The sequence below is a fragment of the Xiphias gladius genome, chromosome 1 (genome assembly GCF_016859285.1).
Source record: "Xiphias gladius isolate SHS-SW01 ecotype Sanya breed wild chromosome 1, ASM1685928v1, whole genome shotgun sequence".
Classification (NCBI taxonomy): Eukaryota; Metazoa; Chordata; class Actinopteri; order Istiophoriformes; family Xiphiidae; genus Xiphias; species Xiphias gladius.
In genome coordinates, this window is record NC_053400.1 from 34570096 (window position 1) to 34580838 (window position 10743).

General features: G+C 45.6%; 1 protein-coding gene across 1 annotated transcript; it reads right to left on the minus strand.

Annotated features, from left to right (window-relative positions):
- Window positions 1–228: 228 nt before the first annotated feature.
- Window positions 229–10514, minus strand: LOC120791116 (annexin A2-A-like). The gene is made up of 13 exons (XM_040129300.1): window positions 10477–10514; window positions 7964–8025; window positions 6468–6561; window positions 5041–5135; window positions 4557–4670; window positions 4290–4380; window positions 4020–4099; window positions 3439–3498; window positions 3222–3315; window positions 2205–2300; window positions 1684–1742; window positions 1426–1548; window positions 229–567 (listed from the first exon to the last, which is right to left on the minus strand). The coding sequence occupies exons 2-13, from the start codon at window positions 8012–8014 to the stop codon at window positions 508–510; spliced, it is 1017 nt and encodes a 338-aa protein (XP_039985234.1). The 5' UTR covers window positions 8015–8025; window positions 10477–10514; the 3' UTR covers window positions 229–507.
- Window positions 10515–10743: the final 229 nt, after the last annotated feature.

Consider the following 10743-nt stretch of genomic DNA (forward strand, 5'->3'; position numbering starts at 1 on the left):
ATCCAGAAAAGTAGTTTAACTCCACATTATTTAATCTCTGCCGTCGTCTCATTACAGATGATTTGACCTCAGCCGCCTTGTCGATCTTCACCTGAAAAGGCCTTTTTACATCATTAACCCTCTGAACCTGAGTGAATCTGTCGTGAAACACAGGAGCTGTTATTATGACTGTGACTGGAGTCAGAACAACCAATGAGCACGAGAATAAAAGACTCGGACACAGCGACCTGGTAAATCTCTTCTTCTGCCGATGTTTATTTTCTCAACAGAGGCTCGGTAGCATATCTCCGTGTGTCTCTGCTGCCCCCTGATGGTCCCTCGATCGAACAGCAAACAAGACACACAAACAGGGGCAAAAGCTTTTATTTGAGAAACAGAAGCTGCTCAGAGAGAAGGAGGCGACATACTCTGTTTAATATGAAAACGACAAAGGGCTCTAATACTGTGAGAATGCCAGCAGTGACCCAGCGGCCTTCTGGGAAACCGAGTCCAGACCGAGCTGAGGTTTCAGTCGTCTCCTCCACACAGACTGAGCAGAGCCTTCTGGTAGTCTCCTTTAGTGTGCTCCTGAAAGGGAAAGGGAAACATCATTCGGCGAGGTGTCAGGCTCGAAGGTCCCATCAGTTTCAGTCTTAATTCAGGCAGCGGTGTGTGTGTGTGTTTGTGCGTCACAAGACACGGATTCTCCTGATCTGAAGTTTCATTTTTTTCCTTCCTCTTCCTGGTAAGGTTTCACTCTTTATGTGACATATTGTGAGTCTTGTTGTCAGGGAACGTTAATGTTAAATCTGTGTTGAGTAAGAAATGAAGAAGGAAAGTGTGGGATTTGACTCCCCTAAAGATTCAACTGTCTTCAAGTCTCGGGGTTTTTCCCGGTAAAATCCCCAGAAACGAGCAGTAATAAGCCAATAGCAGGCCAGTATCTAGTTATGGGGTCTGTGGTCCAGCTCCTGCGCTTTATGACAGACTCACTCAGATTCAGAGGGTTTATTATATAAAGGGCCTGGTTCCCAACCTAGGGGTCGGGCCCCTCCGAAGGGTCACCAGATAAATCTGAGCGGTCGTCGGACGATTCGTGGGAAGGGTAAGAAGAAGAACCAAAGTTCTGATTCGCTGATCTGGATTCAGTTTCTGGACCTTTCTGCTCTTCTTTGCTTTCTTAGTGAAATACTGGATCAGCTTTTGACCCTGGATCTTCTGTTCGGCTGGATTCAGGTTGCTCTTCCTCCACTGGGACAGGTTTGTTCCTGTCCTTCAGACTTTGCTTTCTGTCCTGCTGCTAAACCTCAGGCGACCGACTCGCCCTGCTTCTCTGTCTGTACTGTGTCTGTACTGGAATACTCTCTGCTGTGTTGACTTGCCCTCGCTCGTGTGGGACGTTAGTGACTCGGTCTATCGCCCAAACAGAAACGGACTGGTACTCACAGCGATGGTCTGGTACAGTGATCTTCTGTGCTGCTTCTTGAATTCTGTTCTGATCTTCATCAGGTCGACTTCACAGCGTGAAACCATGATCCTGGTCAACACCTTCTCCTTCGCCCCTTTACTCTGCAGGGAGAGAGAGAGAACAGACGCTAACACGGAGGACGAACTCAGGCAGGACTCGGTCCGTCTGGTCGTCTGCGGTGAGGAGGATTTTATTATTACTGATGGAAATCATGGAAGAAACTATGAAGACTGTACCTTCATGGCTTCACTGAGTCTGTTGGCGAAGTACAGCTGCCTGTTTTCGAAGCACTCGACTGTGAAGAGAGGACAGACGGACGTTTGGTTCACCTGTCCTCACATCTTAAAGGACAGTTCCACTATTGTTTTATTCATTCAGCTCCAGAACAGCTGGAGACCTCTACAGTATTTCAGTCAGGAACAGTCCCTCAGGACCTCACTGCGTTTTGTTGTGATTCATTTGTTCGACTGTGAATTCCTGGCCCCTGCTCCAAAAAACAAGTTTACTGAGTTATCTGGATACTTTAAGGCCCAAAACCCAATCAAACCTGTTATAGGGACAGATCTTAAAAGTGCCTGTTCTTCAGATAAGTCCACCTCAAAGAACTGGCAATTAAAACACTCTGGATATGGACGTTGGGAAGTATGTAAAGTATTCATATATTTAAATACAAGAGATGAAAGAGAACTAAAAACCCAGTGAAACAGTCTTTTAAAAACCTCCTGCCTGGTACTGATGAGGAGTTTGTTGGACGTACCCAGAGTGAGGAAGGACTTCTCCAGATCTCCCTTCACCTCCTTCCTGATGCTCTCCTTCATGTCGTAGGGACTGTAGCTCTTATACCGCTCAAACACTGGCAGCACAAAACACACATCAGGCGTTAAAATAAGTCCAAGCAGAGGTGAGAGAAAGTGCTGGATGCAGCTGATCCGTATCTGGACCAGCTCGGCGTCTCCAGCAGCAGTTGTCCGTAATGGACAACTGTGATTCACAGTATGTCCAGGAAGGAGTGTGTCCTCACACTAACTTCTGCCTTTTAATTAACCACGGTCACAGTCTTTGTCTAAACGTAACCACACTGTAGTTTCCAGAAGCAAGCATTTTTCAAACAGCGGCGTTGGACTAAAACACGTCGCTGTTGGAATAAAAAATGTTGGCGTTGGACGTATAAACACTGGATGTAAAAATGGAAATACTGGCGTGAATGTAGAGAGAAAAAGGTTGACTTCATATAATGTTGGCGTTGTTACCGGACGCGCAAAAACCCGATCCAGGATCTGTATGTGATACTGTGTATGCAGACGTAAGCCAAAGAGTCTCTTCCCTCTGAGGCGGCAGGTGTACCGGGCCCTGGTTGTCATGGCTACAGTAATAAACACGGTGTTAAGGCCGTGGAACGGTCACGGTTTGGTTCGGTTTAGGTTTAGGGAAAGATCGTGGTTTGGGTTCAAATTAGTACTTCATCAAGGACAGGGGACCTTCGTCGTCATGGTTACAGCGGTAAAGGCAGTTACGGCTGTGGAACGGTCAGGGTCAAAAGAAACCACGATGACCACTGGTTCCAAACGGGAGACGAACACCAGTCTCCCATGTCGACGGACCCATCCATCCGCCCGGACCTCCTCCTTTGCTCCCGTCATAATTACTTCACCCACAAGAGGTCGCCTCGCGATAAAACCTAACCATGGGTCCTAAGGAGCTGCTGCACAGACGCCAGTATAGGGTCGTTTGTTGGGGGAGGACAGTCTCTTTCAGTGTTGTAGGTGTAGTTCACCTTTCTGCAGGTGGGGGACGCTCCTCTGCGCCATGATGGAGATCCAGGTCGCCACGTCGGTTCCCTTCCTCTTCACTCCGGCTTCATACAGAGACTGAGAGGTTCACAAACGAGGACAGAGGAAGGGTTGAAATGGATTCCTCATTAAATAAAGTACGTTAACCACAGCTCCACCAAAAAAAGAACTTTCTATGAACATGTGGAGGGTTTGACTCACTCTGGCGTCCTCGTCGATCTTCTGATAGTCCACAATGTTAGAGGGCTCATCTCTCTTGGTCTGTAGATCAAAAAATGTCAGTATGAAAAGCCGAAAGTAGAGTAGATAACAGACACTTGGTGATTTTGTCATTGTGCTTTGAATTCAGAAAATAAAAGCAAATAAATGTTTTCTTGGGGAAAAAAAGAACATCTTATAATCTGACACATTTAAAGAGGAGTCAGCACATGTAGAATGGTACAGAAAAAACAGCTTTTGCAGTTTATACCATTTGATGTTTATAACATAACATTTTTAAAATTATTAACAAACATTATCACAGTATTGTTTTAATCCAACTATTTTTATATCCATCTACTCGAATGAAGGTGCTCTGGTATCGTTAAAGATATTGAAACAAAATTTTTAGAGTAACAAAAGTTTTGTCCAACATGAGTAAGAACGTATGTTAGCAGAGGAGCGTCACTTATCAGCTCTCTTTTTTATTAGGCGTCACTTTCATTCTCTCTGAAATGAACGATCCATTGAACGGAGGCATCGATCGAATAAAAGCCCAGGATGTGTCCTGGTCCTGGATCTACCTGAACCAGAGCCAGCAGCAGTTTGGCGAAGTCTCCCGACGTGTCTCCCGCTACGTCTTTTTCCAGCTCCTTCTTGAACACTGCAGGGAGAAATAAAAGACGTGAACTCCACGAAAAACAGCCGTAACAGGAGTAAACGTATGAGAAAGCTAACGTGTGTGCTCATATGGGACAATTTAAACCAAATAAACGGAAAAATAAGTAACAGCAGCCAGAAGATGTCATTGTTTCAGACCGGTTAGAACATCCTGCCGAACTGCAGCATCTTACTCTCTTTGTAAACCGTCTTGATCTCCGCCACTTCTTTGTTGCTCCTGGAGCAGACGATCTCGATGAGCGTCTCCTCGTCTGTTCCCAGTCCCTGCAGGTATCACACCCCCAGGTAAGACTCCTCATTTCGCACTATGACACTACCTTATGTAATTTTGTTCGTGGTGAGGCTAGCGGCAGATTTACCGCTCTGAATTATTGCGACTGTAGAGCGAAAAAAAGCCACTCAATGCAGACGACGCATCTTAACTGAAGTGTGAGTCTGACCTTCATGGAGGCTTTGAGCTCGGAGGCGTCGTACTGAGAGGTGCTCTTCATCAGACCCAGCATCAGAGCCTCCAGAGAGCCGGACAGCGCCCCCTTCAGGGATGTGATCAGATCCTGAAAACGCACACAGGCACAGGTTCAAAACATGGACGTGACCGTAATGTGTTTTTTAAAAAGTACTACCCTGTTAGGGATGATGACTGGACCCTAGAGTGAACGTGCAGCAGGGTTGTTACTCTATCGTTGAGAGGATTTAAAGATGAGCAGTAGATAATGCAGATTATTTCAAAAATGTCTCTTCTTTCTGTCTCTTTTTTGTTTCGGTTCCTCGTTTTTCTTTTCTTTTCATAATCTGAATGTAAATCAGATGAGTTTTGGCACATTAATGGCCCGTTGGACTAAAACTCTCATTGTTCCAACGTGTCAAAGTTCATGTCAGGACCAGGTTCATTTCTGTGTTTATTAAGGCAGGAACATCTTGAACCTTCTTGGCGAGTCGTTCGTATTCGAAGGCGATCTCCCTGCGCTGCTCGTAGCTTCGTCTGGTCAGGATGTCGATGATGGTCTGTTCGTCTACACCTGCAGGGAACAGATTTAATCAATGCCTTTCATTTCGGATTCTAAGTTCAGCTTCAGAAACTTCAGCATTAACACAGTCGGAGGCCGGTGCAGTTCATTTCAGACCAGATAAAAAAATACCCGCGACCAGAACAGAGCTCAGACTTTTAACTAATAGTGCTGCTGACCCCCCCCTCTGTAAATGATTTGAATTACTTGGATTTTTTGTGTTTCATCTGCATGTTCCATCAGTAGTTTGTGTAACTTAAACATTGACGTCCAAATGCTGTTCAAAGCCTAAACTTCTGGTGCAGAAATGCCGACTCATTTCTATATTTACTTACTGGTCTGAAACTGCTCCGACTGAGTCCACACCTACGGCACTCAGCCTCTAAAGCACCCGCCATGCTACCAAAACCAGTGTAACACTGACCGAGGCATTTTTCTTACTATTGAATACTTTTACTTTTGATACTTTAAGCTCATTTTGCTGATAAAGCTTTGGCAATTTCACTTAAGTAAGATTTTGAATGGAGGACTTTTACATGATCTGAATAGTCTACTTCCACCACTGATGTCTTCAGCGACGTGACTAAATGCTCTGGGTTGTTTAAGTGGCAAAGGGAAACATTATAAACCAGTGAAATCCTTTAACTTTTTAATGAGAACCTGTTTTTCTTTCATCTGAACTCTGTGTGTTAAACTCTGCTCCTCTGACTTTCAGCCGCTGTCTCGGTGTCGTTGTTTCAGCTTTGGAAAATCTTGACGGTGGAAAATCTTCAACTGCTGTGGGACGTTCTGCTTTTACTGCAGCTCACACAGGAAGCTGAGTCCCAGCAGCTGGAAAATCCTGCGGCTCTGCTCCGCATGCGGACACAAACTGAGGAGCCCGACCTGTACGATCTGCTTCGCAGGTTGGATTCCCTCACACGGTTTTAGAGAGGACTGCGCCGTGCCTTGCTCGGCAGCTCCTCTGCACATGAAACCCTCCGGCTTTCGTCAGTCAGATAAAAACATGTTGTTATGGTTATGAGCAGCTCAGACATGGACAGGCGCCAGTCAGTGATCTGAAACCTGGCCTCTGGCCTGTTATCCTGGAAGGAAACTGAAATCCACTGAGAGACGCTGCAGGAGTCTGCTTCCAAAACAACGGCTCACATAAAATCAGGACTGAAAGTTGTTCTAACGCCCCCTGGAGGCTGCAGAGTTCATTACAGCCACAGTCCGTCATGTTTTCCACACGGTTTTCCATTGTCTGTCTGGCTGTCTTCCAGTAAACTGTCTCATGATGGAACAGTCAGATCCCAGTTACATAACTCAGGGTCAGGCTGGTGTGTTACTGGACCCAATTACCTTTAGTCTTGATGGCCGTCTCGATCCTGGCGGCATCTTTGGCCGGGTCGAAGTCCCGCGACGGCACCACGGTGGGGAATTTGGGTTCCTCTTCCTACAGAGGACAGAGACAAACATTAGCTCACAGTCTGCTGCTGGGTGTCGCCCTGAGGAGGCCGAGGACGAGAAAGGAGGAGAAAATACCTGCAAATATCAAGACCGGGGCTGTCCCACTAAAGACCGGGCCTGTCCCACTTAGCCCGGATGGAAGTCCAGCCTCGCCTCGAGCGAGACCAGTTTATCATACTCTGAGGGTTTTACATGAAATTTGACTCATGGGATGAAGGTCTTTCACTATCACGCCTATAACATCGTCATCGTCACATGTCCGTGTTGAAATGCTGTGATCGATACAGTTTTGTCCACATCGCCCCCTAATTAACCCGTGATTCATTCAGTTCGCTTCGTTACTAATGGACAGAGGTTTGGGAGCTTTTCATCCGGTATCTGCTGGTTGTCTTTCCAACCTGCTAACAAAGCTACAACATACTGGCATCGGTAGACCCGATGGTTCACGGTCTCCTCAGGATGAACCGTGGTAACTCTTAGTCTGGTTTAATGCCACAGAAGGGAGAGAAACATTTGCATCAGCGATCCTCTGGTTCTTCACACAGTGTCTGAATGAATCAATGATCAGTTTATCAGGTCTCTGATGGCTCAGGGGAACTCCACAGCTTTACCAGCTTTAGGACGGATCCTTTCAGAGCTTCAGGCAGTATAGGTTCATGTGTGCAGCTCCATGATCTAAAGACCATTAAGACCAGAGAAAACCACAGATGGTTTATGATAGAAACAGGATGTCAGAGGCAGCAGGGGAAGCAGTATTCAGATGGTTTACACGAGTAACTGAGGTGTAAAAAAGAAGTCCTGCATTTACACTTCTATACTTTTCTGATTCGTTATGAAAGTATAAGCAGCATTTTGCTGTTGTACCTGTTCCAGGTGAGGCAAACTACCTGACCACTAGCTGCCTCTTAGAATGTTTGGTAGGTTAATCGATAATAATGCGTTTCATTTTAGAAAATAAATCATAGCTTTGGAGGTAAAATCTATATTTTGCATAGAAATTTTAAAAGCTCCTACATGCTCACAGTCAACCCACACAGGTGTTTTCACCTGTTGCCTAATTAGAGTCGTTCTAGACACAGAGTGGACCCGTACACCCCTCCGTTGGATCCGTTGTACCTGGTAGAGCAGGAAAACCTGGTCATCATTATCAGTTATTATTGTTAGTAGGACATAGAGTGGAGTTTTTTTCAAATCTCCACCAAACCTACACCTGACCAGAGCTCGAATGCTGAGCCTTTAATCTGGAACTGGATCCGTCAAAGAAATGTAGTGAAGTACAAGTATAAAGTTGCATAATATGGACATAGCACTTTGGTGGTGGGTGATATGGACACACACTGAGAAACGTGTTTCCGGTGTTTCCAGTGTTTCCTGTGCAGGACACCTACCGCTCCGTACGACAGCGTCAGTTGGCCCAGAAACTCAGACACCAGCGCCATGATGAGTTCACCTGCAGAGAAACCAGACGGACAGTCAGAGACGGGCTCTGGCCGGAGGAAGCGTAACTGGAAACGCGCCTGCGACATCAGCGACAACAGATATGTTTCCATTAAACTGTGTGACTGCTCATAGTAACTATAATAATAATAACTTCATTTTTTATGGCACTTTTCAAAACAGTGGTCACAAAAAGCACCAGAAGACTAAAATACTTCAGTACTTCCCCTTGATTTGATGTGTTGATGCCTTTTTGGTGATTGTTTGCAAGTTTTAAGCAAATTTCTGAAATTTCGGCAAAAACAAAAATGGGACTGTGACTTCTTGTTTCCATCAACTAACTTTATATGAATACGAACAACAGGACGTAAGTCGATGACATGATTAACGGAGCAGAAGTTACTCCACATCGGGACGTTTTACTGCCTCTTTCCAACTGCTTTTTATACATATTGAAAATGCAGGCACAAACAGCTGGATGGAAAACCGACCCACTGACTTTAACACTTTGGACAAATCGCAACCAAAGTCAGATCAGTTCGATCCAGTCTCAGTGACTGTCGGAACAAACAAACGACAGAGCTGAGCGCTCTTCCTTCCAGGGGAAGCGTTTGATTTCCTCCTCAGACTTTCTAAAAATGGACGAGCAAACAATAACCTGTTGAAGATTCAGCCTCAGGGTCCAGCAGGCTGTAAACACGTCAGAGTGAGAGCTCGGATAGGTGTGTTTGATTTATTGACAGGGACATGCCAGAGGGTGTGTCTGCAGATAAGGAAAATGGATCACAATGCAAACAAATCTGAAGAAATGTGGAGCCTGTTACGTAACACACACACACACACACACACACACATTAGTCCAGCTCCACTGAACTGCAGTGTAATTACTCAGTGAAAGCAGTAAAATCCCAGACCCATGAACAGCGACATGAGCATGATTTAGTTCCTCTGCGGAGCTGCTTGACCCTTGGTCCTCTTACAAAAGAGTTAACAGGAAGTGTGGGAGGGTCAGCGTTTCATCACTTAGCAACAGCTGGTACAAACAGTCCTGTAGCTGAGTTTCAGTCCAGCAGGCAGAATCACACTTCTGTTTGCTGGGATTTAAAGGGGAATGCCACCATTTTAAATATTCCTGCACATCAGTGCAGTGGTGGACAAAGCTTTCAGATCTTTTAATCAAGTAACCCTGCTCCTACTGAAATATAAGTAGAAGAAGCAGAAGTATTATCATCAAATTGTTCTTTTAAAGTGTCACAGTAAAAGTACTTCCTGTAGTTCATGTATCACAGTAAAAGTACTTCATTGTGCAGGGACCTGTCTCCTGTGACTGGTCTCTGATTCTCTCTAACGTGATCAGATCTTTGATCCTGAGTCACGGAGGCTTCGGCAGCGTTTTACTGGTGGAGCTGCTCCAGGTGGAGCTGCTTTTAGCTACGTCAGAGACAGGGAGAGAGTTCAGTCCACTGGTTCCCAACCTGGGGGTCGGGCCCCCTCCAGAGGGTCACCAGGTGAACGTTCCAGCAATTATTGCCACAGGGATGTCATTGTCCTATTGACTGGTTGCCGAATGTCAGGAAGGCGGGTCTTATCTAAGATGAGATTATCAGAGACAGATGCTGACAGGAGGAAGGAAAACCTTTCAAACTTTGCTGTTACTCCACGTTTTCCCGCCGACCCGAGCCGTGTGCAAATGTAAACCGTGAGCCTTGGTTCAGAGATGTAAATGCTACTTCTGGAATGACAGCCTTCACTCTTCTGAATTCTTTCAAAACAACATTTTTGCAAATAAGTGTATGGTTTCAAGCAGCTAACAAAGCTGAATCCTCCCCTGCAGCTCCATCCAGCAGGCTTCAAAATAAAAGCCTCAAGTTAGTGGTGAGTCACTGAACAGAGTTTTTTTTTTTTTTCTTGATTCCTGCATGTTTATGAATGGATTTGATTTGTCGAGTTAACGCCATCTTAATGTTGTATTTGATGTTGACAGGCATCCGGATGAAAAATTAGAGAAAAGGAGCGAGAAACTTTGGACTGTTCCTCTCTCAGTCGAGTCTCAGAAACCCTTTGTTTCCTCTTCCAGATGAAGAGTGCCGTGCTCCGCCACCCCACAGTAAATGGCCTGAACATGATACTCTGGTAATTACAGGCGGGCAGAGAGCAGAGTGGGTCTGCAGGGAAGACTTTACCCGGCCGCACCCAGCGACCAGCTGCGTGTTATCACATCTGAACGCTGAGCATGAGTCTCCTGAGTGAGTTTTTACCTTTTCACGGGTTCTTCACAGACTCACTGAGGCTGAGTGACTAGTTTTCGACAGATGTTTGTTGTTAAAGTACAAAAAACACCTAAATACTTTCCGTTGTGTTAAAGTCGACAGACCAGACGTTCATTCCTGCGTTTTTTCAGCGCAGTTAAACTGAACATCTGTTCAAACAAACACTTGTAGTTGTAGTTTTCATGTTTTCTTACCTTGAGAGAAGCAGCGGCAGTGAGGCAGCGAGCAGCAGCAGCTCCGTTATGGTCCAGGACAGAGCAGGGTGTGGTGTTTAAATACCAGCTGACTCACACACGGACTCACACACGCACACACACACACACACTCACACACACACACTCCACTCTGCCCTATCTCATTGCCTGGATGACTCAGTGAACAACACTTTTACACATCACGTTGAGCACATGGACATAAATTCCTCACTGAGGTTCGAACCGCCTCGCCTGCTTTCAGTCTCA